Genomic DNA, 12,795 nt, shown 5'->3' on the forward strand with positions numbered 1-12,795 from the left:
TAATATTCCGAATATTATTAATTTTGATTTGGGTTCCAGTTGTCTGTCGATTACTTTGGATATTATACTAAAAATATTTACCCAAAATTTTTTTAATTTTTGTACAGTTTGTAAACATGTGCGATAACGTAGCTTCTAAATGTTGACATTTTATCACATATAGGTGAGATATGTTGAAAATTTTTTTATGTAATTTTTTGTTTTGGCGTAGTGTAACCTATGTATTACTTTAAATTGTATTAGAGAATGTCACGCGTTTAGTGAACATTGATGTATGTGTTGTAGACTTTCTTCCCAAGTGTCTTTTGTTATTACCTGGTTTAATTCTTTTTCACATGCTTGGCTGTGTAAGTCCGTCAAAGGAATGTCACTATCTAATAAGATATTATATATATAAGATATTAATTTTTCTGTATTAGGATGCTTATTCCAACATTCATCTAGAATCTCTGGGTTTCTATTTCGAAAATTTTTAGAATTCGATTTAACATAATCTCTGAGTTGAAGATATCTGAAATAATCATTTCCTCGAAGTCCATAAATCTGTTGCAACTCCTGAAATGTCAAAAAAGAGCCTTCTTTGTAAAGGTGTCCTATATTTTTAATTCCATTATTCTTCCATTGTGTAAAAACCCCGTCTAAACATGAAGGCTTAAACAATGAGTTATTCACAATTGGAAGAAAAAGAGATAAGTTATCTAATTTTAATGTCTTTTTTAATTGTTTCCAAATTTTTATAGCACTAAATATTATAGGGTTTTCCTTATAAATTTTCTTGTTTAATTTAGACGTAGCAAATAATATCGCACCAATATCATAAGGCATACAATCTTCCCTTTCCAGTTTTAACCAGTCTGGTTGCTGGTCTATTTCTCCCAACCAGAAGTTCATATTTTTAATATTAACTGCCCAGTAATAAAACAAAAAGTTAGGTAAAACCAAGCCTCCATATTTTTTTGATTTACACAGGTGTCTTTTGCTTACCTATGATTCTTATAATCCCAGATAAAATCATTAACAATAGAGTCCAATTTTTAAAGAAGTTTTTTTGCCAGGTATATCGGAATCGTCTGAAAAAGGTATAATATTTTGCGTAAAAAAATCATTTTTATGGCATTAATTTTTACCAACCATTGAAATAGGTAATGTTTTCCAGTATTGGATATTCTTATGTAATTTATTCAATAATGGGGGGAAATTTGCTTTAAATAATGATGTATATATCTTAGTTACATAGATACCTAGATATTTAAATTTTTCATTTACTACTTTTAAATGGGAATTGTTGTATTATCTGTTTGTTATGTTCCCTTATTGGCATAATTTCACTTTTATTCCAATTTATTCTGTATCCTGAAAGTGCCCCGAATTGGTTTATTAGTTTTAATAGGTTTGGGATACTAATTTCTGGTTTTGTGATGTAAATTAATACGTCATCTGCATATAGAGAAATTTTTTATTCACTGTGTCTTTACTGTTATACCCATATATTTCCGGATGCCCCCTAATTCTTTCTGCAAGTGGCTCAATTGCAAGTGCAAATAGTAATGGAGATAACGGGCATCCTTGTCTACACCCTCTAGATAGACTGAATTTAGATGACAGTCTTTGGTTGGTAAGTATTCTGGCCGTAGTTTTGTGTATAGCAGTTTTATCCATGTGCAAAATTTCTCCCCTAGCTGCATCTTTTCCATCACCGAAAATAAATAAGGCCATTCGACCTGATCAAATGCTTTTTCAGCGTCAAGTGAGATTATTGCTAAATCTTCATTAATAATTCTCTTGGTATATATAATATTAAATAATCTTCTTAGGTTATAATATGAATACCGTTTCTGAATAAAGCCTGTTTGGTCAGGGTGTATTAATTTATTCATCACTGTACTTAATCTACGTGCTAGTATTTTAGTTAGTATTTTCTGGTCTGTATTCAGAAGTGCAATTGCTCTGTATGATCCCGGATCTTCCGGATCTTTATCAGCTTTAGGAATAAGCGTTATTATAGATTCATTTAAGGTATCTGGGAGTTTCTGTTGGGTGTAGATATAATCATATAGTCTTTGCAAGCGTGGGCACAGCAAATCATGAAATTTCTTGTAAAATTCTGAACCTAGACCATCTGGCCCTACTGCCTTACCATTTTTAAGAGAGCCAATAGACTCCTCAATATCCTTTATCGTAATTTCCCTTTCTAATAATTCTCTATCCTTTGAATCTAAACCTTTTAAATTACATTTTATTAAAAAATCTGCTATTCCTTCTGATTGTGCTACAGTTTTAGTTGAATAAAGGTTATGATAGTATTGTAGAAATCTATCATTTATATCCTTGGGCATTTTTAATAATTCTCCTGTCTCTGTTCTAATTTTATGAATTATTTTTTCCCCTTCCATTTTTCGCAGCTGGCGTGCTAATAATTTTTGTGGTTTGTCTCCAAATTCAAACTGTAATTGTTTGGTTTTTTGATAAAGTTTTATTACTTGTTCTGAGTACATTTTATTTAATTTATATTTCAGTACAGCAATTTTATTATGTTTTAACGTAGATGGCGTTCTCGCGTTTTCTGTATCTAGTTGCTTAATTTCACTTTCCAGTGCTTTTTGTTTAATCCTGTTTTCTTTATTATAAAATGCTTGGGCAGAGATTAATGTACCTCGAACATACGCTTTGAACGTCTCCCACATAAGAGAAGCAGGTGTGTCAGGGTTGTCATTTACCTCAAAAATATTTGAATTTGTTTAATAATATATTCCTGGCATGATCTTTCGTTCAAGATTTGCGGGTTAAGTCTCCAATATGTTTGTTTCTCGGACATTCCATTTAATTTAATCATGAATGTTACCGGTGCGTGATCTGAGATTATAATGTTATGATATTTTGAATTATAAGTAAATGGAATAAACGTAGAATCAACTAAAAAGTAATCTATTCTTGAGTATGTTTTGTGTACTGGTGAATAAAATGAATATTCCCGTCCGGTTGGGTTTTTTATTCTCCAGATATCCTTAATATTAGTGGTATTAATAAATGAATTTAAAAAAACACTTGAGTTGGATGTTTGATTTTTTTTTGCCTTGATGATCTATCTAAGTATGGGTCTAATGTACAATTGAAGTCTCCTCCAATTATTAATTTGTATTGTGCAAATTCAGGAATTTTATTAAATGTTTTGTTTAAAAAAGTGGGGTTATCGAAGTTAGGCCCATAAACATTTAGAAGGATCACTTTTTCACCATTTAACTCTCCAACCACTATAATATATCTGCCATCCATATCCACTATTATTGAGGAGGTCGCAAAAGGAATTCCTTTACGAATTACTATTGCTACTCCTCTTGACTTGTGGGAAAAAGAAGAATGATATGATTCAGCGATCCACTTAGCTTTAAGTCTGTGTTGTGATTCCTTTTTAAGATGTGTCTCTTGAAGAAATATTATATCTGTTTTGATTTGATTTAGGTGTGCCAAAACTTTACTTCTCTTAATTGGTTCATTGATTCCCTTGACATTCCAACTACAAAATGTTATTCCCTGACCCCTTCTTGTCATGTTAGCATCTTGCATATTGCTTTTGTGGTGGTCTATAATCGGGTAGAAGGAACAACACATAGAACCTGACCCTGCTCCCAAACCTCAGATAGATGAATTTAAATTCAAATACATCAGGTTAGTTTTTCAACCTTGGCTTCATCTGTGTTCTTCCTATGACCCATGTCACTGTTGCAAACAAGAACAAGAAAAACCTCCCATCATTCAGACGGACATTTAGCACAAAATTAAATGATATGGTTATTTTCTCTAATGACTTTTGTTGGATCTTTCTCCATCCAAATTATTTTCTGCCAATGGCTAGGACTTTTCCAATAGAGAAGACACTGTAGCAGACACTGGGGAAGCATGGTAGCACAGTGGTAGAGATGCTGCCTCACAGCTCAAGAGTCTCAGGTTCAATCCTGACTATAGCATAATCAAGGATGAGTCTCTTCTCAGTCACTCTCTCTTCTCCCCTCTCCCATCAGACAAGAAGTACAGAAGTGTGAAAACGCACAACTCCAGATTCAGGGACAGTTTCTTCCCCGCTGTCATCAGGTAACTGAACCATCCTATCAACAACTAGAGAGTGGCCCTGACCTCCCATCGACCTCACTGGAGGCTCTTGGATTATTTGTAATTGGACTTTAGCTTGCACTAAACATTCTTCTCTTTATCTATACACCGTGGATGGCTTGATTGTAATGCATTGTCTTTCCACTGACTGGCTAGTACACAACAAAAGCTTTTCACTGTACCTCGGTACACATGACAATAAACTAGACTAAACCCAGATCAAAATTCTAAACTAAAAAGTAAAACCCATCTTACACATCTTCATTTCTAAAACAGTTCTCTCAGGGGAGACAGCAATTCATTTGCACGTCTACCCTTATTTTAGTTTAGAGATACAGTGTGGAAACAGCCCCTTCAGCTCACCGAATCCGCACCGACCAGCGATCCCCGCACATTAACTCTCTCCTACACACACTAGGGCCAATTTTACATTCATATCAAGCCAACTAACCTACAAACCTGTACGTCTTTGGAGTGTGAGAGGAAACCGAAGATCTCAGAGAAAATCCATGCAGGTGACAGGGTGAACGTACAAACTCTGTACAGACAGCACCCTTGGTCAGGATTGAACCTGGGTCTCTGGCACTGTGAGTCACTAACTCTACCGCTGCACCACCGTGCCGCCCTTAATGTCCCCCACATCCAGTGTTCAAGAAAATGCCAAGCTGAGTTGAAGTGATAATAATTCAACATATTTCGGAACTCAGGGAGGTAGCTAAAAGCCCTGTCCCACGGTACGAGTTCATTCCAAGAGCTCCCCCGAGTTTAAAAAAAATCAAACTCATGGTAAGCACGGAGAATGAACATAGCGGATACGTCGGAGCTCAGGGATGTCTCTTAACACTAACGGCAAGTACTCGGGAAGACTCGCTACTGACAGGTAAGCTCGGGAAAACTCGTGAAGATTTTTCAACGTTGAAAAATGTCCATGAAAGCCCCGAGTACCGACGAGTGGCCATTACTGTAAATCTCCGAGTTCGAATCAGGGCAAACTCGAGAGAGCTCTTGGAATGAACTTGTACCGTGGGACAGGGCTATAATACCTGTCTCAGTAAAATGATCAACTATGGTGTTGATACCCCAAATTCTGCGGCTGATTTTCCTGAATAAATTCTGGGTGTTCTTAGTTTAGTTTCGAGACACAGCGCGGAAACAGGCCCTTCGGCCCACCAGGTCCGTGCCGACCAGCGATTCCCGCACATTAACACTATCTAACACCCGCAAGGACAATTTTTTTTTTTTAACCAAGCCAATTAACCTACACACCTGTACGTATTCGGAGTGAACGTATATTAATTTTGAAAGGTTGTTATATTCACCTTTGCTCATCATGTTAGGTAATGAAGATACAGAGAGAAGGGAAAGCTTGAAAAAAATGGTTGAGTCATAACTTTGACGGCTACCAATTATTGAGATACTTAGAAACTTTGTGCCCAGCAAGAAGGTTTATTTGATACCAATTATTATGAGACTTCACCCTCACCCTCACATAATTAGTTACCACTTGGTAACAAGCCCCAGTGTCATAAGAGTTAGCCGTTTGCTTCTTTGTGACTTTTTAAAGATATATTTAGAAGCCAAGTGTGCGGCAGAATGTGCCAACGGAGCACAGCATTAGTTTAGTTTAGAGATACAGAGCAGAAACAGGCCCATCGGCCCACAGAGACTGCAGTGACCAGCGATCACCCTGTACAATCCTACAACACTATCCTACACACTAAGGACAATTCACAATTTTGTTTTGATGGCTATTAACCTGCAAACCTGTACATCTTTGGAGTGCGGGAGGAAACTAGAGCACTTGTAGAAAACCCACACGGTCACAGGGAGAACGTATAAAAACTCCGTACTGACAGCATCCGTGCTCAGTATTGAACCCTGGTCTCTAGTGCTGTGAGGTAGCAACTCTACCGCTGTACCGCCTTGCTGAACAATTCACACTGTCGCCCACTAACACTGCAACAAGAAAGAGCAACTTGCAGTGAAGAGAGAAATATACAACGTTGCCATGCATTGCTCTGTAATCAGCCTCACAACAGTAATGTTTGTCACAGCACCTCAAGCCTCACTAATGCACGTTATGCAATTCAGGACATGTACGGTGAACAGCAATTAGTCTCACAAGAGACATTACGTGCTGAAGCTTCATGTACTCATGGCTGATCATCCCCAATCCGTACCTCGTTCCTGCCTTCTCCCCATATCCCCTGACTCCGCTATTTTTAAGAGCTATCCAGCTCTCTCTTGAAAGTATCCAGAGAACCGGCCTCCACCGCCCTCTGAGGCAGAGAATTCCACAGACTCACAACTCTCTGTGTGAAAAAGTGTTTCCTCATCTCCGTTCTAAATGGCTTACTCCTTATTCTTAAACTGTGGCCCCTAGTTCCGGACTCTCCCAACATTGGGAACATGTTTCCTGCCTCTAGCGTGTCCAAACCCTTAACAATCATATGTTTCAATAAGATTCCCTCTAATCCTTCTAAATTCCCGAGTATACACGCCCAGCCATAAGTTGAATATAGTTGGAGCTTGTTATAGTTAGAGAAGAAAATAGCCAGCAATTTTAACCCACTTTCTTGTCTCCTCAGCTTAGTTTCGAAAGGTTGACCCTTGCCTTGAGATTGTGCCATCAGTTCATAAGTTCCAGGAACAGAATTAAGCCAATCGGCCCATCGCCTACTCCGTCCACATTCAATCATGGCTGATCTATCTTTCCTTCTCAACCCCATTCTACTGCCTTCTCCCCATAACCTCGGTCACCTGTCTCCCACTTCTTTGCTCTCCCACCAGTGGAAAAAGCCTCTCGAGGTCTTCCCCATTGACATTTCTCTGAGTCTGGTTTCAGCGAGATCACACCTTGTTAATACAAAGCAATAATTGACCTGTATACCTCCTTCCATACAGAATGCCGTTGACCCCATGGAGAAGAATGACGTTGCCACCCCCTCACCAATTGTCCAGGGTGTAGAAATGAGAGCTCTGATGTGTGCTGCCACCAGACTTACTTCATGGCTGTAGTCAGTGGCAGTCCAATACTGGTGGACCAGAATATTGGATGTGCCGGAGTCTAGTTCAAACTCACATTAGATCTGCATGTTTGGTTGATCACGGGCAGAATTTAAGGCATGCAAGTACTGAATGAGTCGCAGCCCAAGGTTTCCTACAGACCGCCAGCTATCAGACAAGCTATTCGGTCCAGGATAATGTTCTAATTGCCTGATTATTGCTTCTTCTTTCCTTATAATGTGTTCCAGTAATTTCCTGTAGTCTAATGTCAAGCTCAGTAATTCCTTCCCAATTGCGTACAGGTATTAACAATTGATATGGGAATTACAGAATCTAACTAATTTCAGAGGACGGCTATCAATTTATCTCTGACCTGAGCAGTGGTGCATTTTCTAATCCAAAAGCACATCTTGACATGAAACGTCACCTATTTATTTTTCTCCAGAGATGTTGCCTGACTGCTGAGTTAAGCCCTTGTCACACTGAAGCGATTGTTTCGGCGACAACAAGCGACTAGGCCGTCGCAACATGGTCGCGGGGTGACACCTGTATGGTCATGAGTAGTCTCCTCAAGTTGCCTGAAGAGGCGTAACGTTTTTCTGGTCTCCGCTGGATTTTGAAATGTTCAAAACCTTTCGGCAACTGTGGGCTTGACGTAGCTTGACTTCTTCTGTCGTAGGTTGTCGCCAGGACGACGCAGGTTGTCACCAGGTGACGTTGGTTGTCGCCGGGTGCTTACTTCGGTGAACTCCATTAGTGACTACCTACGTCAACCGGCAACGGTGACTGAATTAGCTTGACGTCAGCTAGGAGGTAGGTTGTGTAGCTTGTTGTAGACTTTGTCATAAGGGGGGGGGGGGGTCCAGTTGCCACTTTTTCGGCAACCTGCTATGATTACGACAGTCGCTGGCAGTCGCCCAAGTGGGACAGGCCCTTTACTCCAGCATTTTATATCCATCTTCGGTATAAAGCAGCATCTGCAGTTCCTTTCCACACACGTTTTTTGATCTTTTATTTACTTGTTAACTGGATGTGTGCTGTCAGTAATCCTTCTACTAATATACAAGTTCCTCACTCTCACTAGGCTCGTGGATCCCAACTACTTTGGTACCTACAGATACAAAGTGGAAATTGGAGATACAGCGTGGAAACAAGCCCTTTGGCCCATCGAGTCCATGCTGACCAGAGATCACCAGTACAGCAGTTTAATCCTGCACTCTGGGGCCAATTTTACCCAAGCCAATTAACCTACAAATCTGCACACCTGCGGAGTGTGGGAAGAAACCCGAGCACCCAAATAAAACCCACAGTCACCGGGAGAAGGTACAAACTCCATACAGACAGTACACATAGTCAGGATAGAACCCGGGTCTCTGGCACTGAGGCAGCAAACTCTACCGCTGCGCCACTGTGCCCTAACAGTTTTCTTATTTCCAATTATAATTTCTTTTTTGTCTCTGTTAATTTTTTCTTATCCACTGACTATAACAAGGTTTCATCTTTTCTTCCTATTTCTTGAAAAAAAAAACTTTTCATTGGTCTCTTCAGTCATTTTCTGTCCCACAGCACCAATGATTTGCTCATCAAATGCTGCTTCCTAAAGTTCACCTGATTCTGAGATACCCATCTTTTCCAATTGGAAAAAGGCAAGGCCTCCCTTTAAAAATAGTCATTCTGAAATAGAAGCTTTCAGATTCTTTGTGTCTTCACAGCTCTCTATAATGTTTTTATGTTCAAAATTCACAGGAGGCCAATTAGGCCATCTGGCACATTGAGTCTACTCCGCCATTCAATCAAGTCAGATCTATCTTAACCCCCAACCTCATTCTACTGCTTTCTCCCCATAACCTTTGATATCCTTACTAATCAAGAATGCGTCAATCTCCATTTAAAAAATATCCGATGGCCTTGCCTCCAGTCGGCTGTAGCAATGGATTTCAGATTCACCACACTCTGACTCAAGGAATCCCTCCTCATCTAATTTCTAAATGTACGTCCTTTTATTCTGAGGCTAGTCCTAGACTCTCCCACTAGTAGAAACATCCTCTCCACATCCACTCTACCCAGGACTTTCACTATTCTGTAAGCTTCAATGAGGTCCCCCTCATCCTTCTAAACTCCAGCGAGTACAGGCCGAGAGCCATCATATGCTCAACATATGTTAGCCAAATCATTCCTGGGATCATTCTCGTAAACCTCCTGGACCTTCTTCAATGCCATCAAACCTTTCCTCTATCGGGGCCCTAAACTGCTCACAGTTGTTAAGCTGTTCACTATTCTATTGATTGTGTAACCTTACCAAAGGTCAAAATGAAACATTTAACCCCAGGCAGGAAATATGGCCACATCCAATCATTTCCAGACAAGAGGAACCGCAGATGCTGGTTTACAAAATAAAAGGCAAAGTGCTGCAGTAACTCAGCTGGTCAGACAGCATCTCTGGAGAACGTGGATAGGTGATTATTCGAGTTGAGACTCTTCCCATAACATCGCCTCTTCATGCTCTCCAGAGATGTTGCCTGACCAGCTGCGGCACTCCAGCACTTCTTGCCCATAAAAATCAGTTATAGACTGTTGAACACAAGGTATGATTGTTCCAGATTCAAGGATTGTTTCTTCCCAGCTGTTGTCAGGCAACTGAGCCACCCCACCAACAACTAGAGAGCTGTGCTGAATTACTATCTATCTCATTGGAGACCCCTGGACAAACTTTGATCTGAATTTTCTGGCTTAACTTCTCTAACTTCAAACAACCCTTTCAAATTCCCTCTCTCCAGCCCCTCTCCCTTCCTAGTTCTCCCAACAGTTTTACTGTATCCGACTACATTCTAGCTCTGCCCTGCCTTCTCCCCTGTCATCAGTCTGAAGAAACATCACCCATTCCTTCTCTCCAGAGATGCTGCCTGTCCCACTGGGTTACTCCAGCATGTTGTGTCTACCTAAACAAAACAATGGACGTACAGAATGCATTCTTGTATGGAATCACATACAATTGTCTGCCTACTTCCTTCATGACGTTACATTCAAAGTGGAACTCTGACAGAATGACACTCACTCATCACCACTTTGCACTCTGCTTGGATTAAGTTCTTGGTGGGGGGGGAGTGGGGACTTACACTAAACATTATTCCCTTTATCTGTACTCTGTTGTACGGCTTGATTGTAATTGTGTAACGTATTTCCACTAACTGGTTAGCACGCAACAAAAGCTTTTAACTGTACCTTGATACATGTGACAATATGCTAAAGTCAAATTCAAAAACTCGGTTGAAGGAGGTGATGGTACACTACCTTTGCAAAAAGGAAGAGCCCTGTTCCAGATCGGCTTTCCTTCCTTCCCGATGGCACACATGACTGTAGCCAAATTCGCCAATTGATAGCCGTCATCGCAATGGTAGGTAATAGTTGATCCGAGCTTGAAGTCCAGGCCAATCCGCGTGCCATTCATTATGTTGCCGGGGTCAAAGCAAGCTTCCCGTGGTTTCTCTGTAACAAAAGACAATAAAGTCAAGCAAAGCAAAAGAGAGCAGTGGGGGGACAAGCTTATAATGAAAAAGCAGATAAGCTCTGGTGTGAATTCTGGCTGGTGAAACTTTCGGAACGATTACAAAATGATTACGCAAGTGCTGAAAACCATTCCCTCGGTGACATTTTACATTGTTGCAACAAGACCCCATGTGGAGCTACTTGGCATGCAGTGGCCTTATCCCAACAGACTTGTATCGGGAACAGAAAGCCTGACTGCTGAGAGGAGGCTGGAGGGAGACGACTGCAGAAGGTACCTCTCGGGGAACAAGGACCAAAGAGAACCGTGTAAGGATAGGGACGACAGTTTGCTGGGCAACTGGAATGGAGGTACAGGCTGCAATGGGCCTTTGAGGCTAGCTGCAGCTGGAACTATAAAATGGCGCCGAAATGCCACCTCTTGCATATGGACTCAGTGGGCTGCTCTGTACATTCTGTTCTAACCAGGACGTTGTGCTTTTGTATGGCGATAGTCTTGTGAGCTGTTTGCTGTATTTCATTGTACCTTGGTACATTTGATAATGAAGAAACTGTTGAATCATTGAGCAGAATTGTGCTTGAATTGGCAACCAGTAAAAGATAACAGGCCTTTGCAAATTTCACTGCGACTGGCCTGTTCTGATAAAAAGGTCATCAATCTCTAAGGATAACTCTGGTTCATCTCTCCTCATAAATTCTCCCAGACATGTCGAGTATCCAAGGATTCTATTTTCATGCAGGTTTCCAGAATCTGCAAAGTTTTGAATCTCAGCTCCAGCACTTTATTGGAATCCAAACTTAATTTTAACAGGTATTTAACTGGAGGCAAGGATATCACACTTTAGCGATGTAAGTCAGCACATTTATTTTTACCACAGAAACTTTTGAGATATTTTACCTTTTTACTCTGGTGAATTCTTTCTATATCACTATTAATTAAAATCTAGTTAAAATGCAGGGATACCTGACAACGACACCTTTTATCATTAGAACTATTGCTGAACTATTATTGTTTCTGTTTTTTTTAAATAATATATACTGAACTTTTTTGCTGTTTATTATGGTGTTTAAGAGTATTAGGTTTACACATCAGTTGTCTTGCTGCATGTAAGGATGGCACGGTGGCGCAGCAGTCGAGTTTCTGCCTTACAGCACCAGAGATTGATCAGTGCTGGCTGTACTGAGTTTGTGCATTCTCCCTGTGACCACGCGGGTTTTCTCTGGGTGTTCTCACATATTCCAAAGGCCTGCAGGTTTGTAGGTTAATTGGCTTCAGCAAACAATCCTTAGTGTGTCGGATAGAACTAGTTAACGCAGACTTGGTGAGCTGCATTGGCTTAGGTAAACCACTCAGGAACAAAACAAGTTCCTCCTGGAATTTTCCTGGACTTGCACGATAGTCTCATATACTTAACTATTCAGTTTCAGTAAAAGTATTAGAAAGGCAATGTGAAGAAAACACAAATCCATAAAAGATCAATCAGTAAATGTATTAATATAAAATGTATGCATATCTCCAGTTTCTTTCCATTGGAAACACACCAGTAGATTAAATGTGTATTTTTAATGTCCGTTTTCAATTTTAATTTCCAGCATTTACTATTTTTCCTTTTCATGGATGCAAAAGGTAATTTGCTGCAAAATTAAAAACCCAAATTAGAGTTCAAATATTACTCATGAATAACATAAACTATATTCATAAATACATTATGGAGACCAGAGGTTAGTTTTTCCACATAAAGGGATATGTGAAATGGACCAGCCATAGTAAGTGGTAGAGATGGCTAGAATCACAACTTAAAAAGATATTTGGATAGGTAGATAGACACAAAATGCTGGAGTAACTCAGCGGTCAGGCAGCATCTCTGGATAGGAGGAATGGGTGACGTTTCGATTCGAGACTCTTCTTCAGACTGAAGATGAGTGTTGACGTAAAACGTCACCCATTCACCCAGCCTCAATGTTGAGGCTCAAAAAGGCGCTGGTAAGGTCACATTTGGAATATTGTGAGCAATTTTGGGCACCATATCTGTGGAAGGATGTGCTGGCTCTAGAGAGTGCCCAGAGGAGGTTTACAAGAACAATCCCAGGAATGAGTAGGTTAACAATAGACAATAGGTGCCATAGTACCTATTTGGCCCTTCGAGCCAGCACCACCATTCAATGTGATCATGGCTG

General features: G+C 40.1%; 1 protein-coding gene across 1 annotated transcript in view; it reads right to left on the reverse strand.

Annotated features, from left to right (window-relative positions):
- LOC129697526 (CUB and sushi domain-containing protein 1-like) overlaps positions 1-12,795 on the reverse strand; it is a 512,171-nt gene that overhangs the window by 371,896 nt on the left and 127,480 nt on the right. Inside the window, exon 17 of the mRNA XM_055636177.1 lies at positions 10,405-10,599. Coding sequence (XP_055492152.1) covers positions 10,405-10,599 — 195 coding nt within the window. The remainder of the gene's footprint in view (positions 1-10,404; positions 10,600-12,795) is intronic.

This window comes from Leucoraja erinacea, chromosome 5 (assembly GCF_028641065.1).
Source record: "Leucoraja erinacea ecotype New England chromosome 5, Leri_hhj_1, whole genome shotgun sequence".
NCBI classification, from domain to species: domain Eukaryota; kingdom Metazoa; phylum Chordata; class Chondrichthyes; order Rajiformes; family Rajidae; genus Leucoraja; species Leucoraja erinaceus.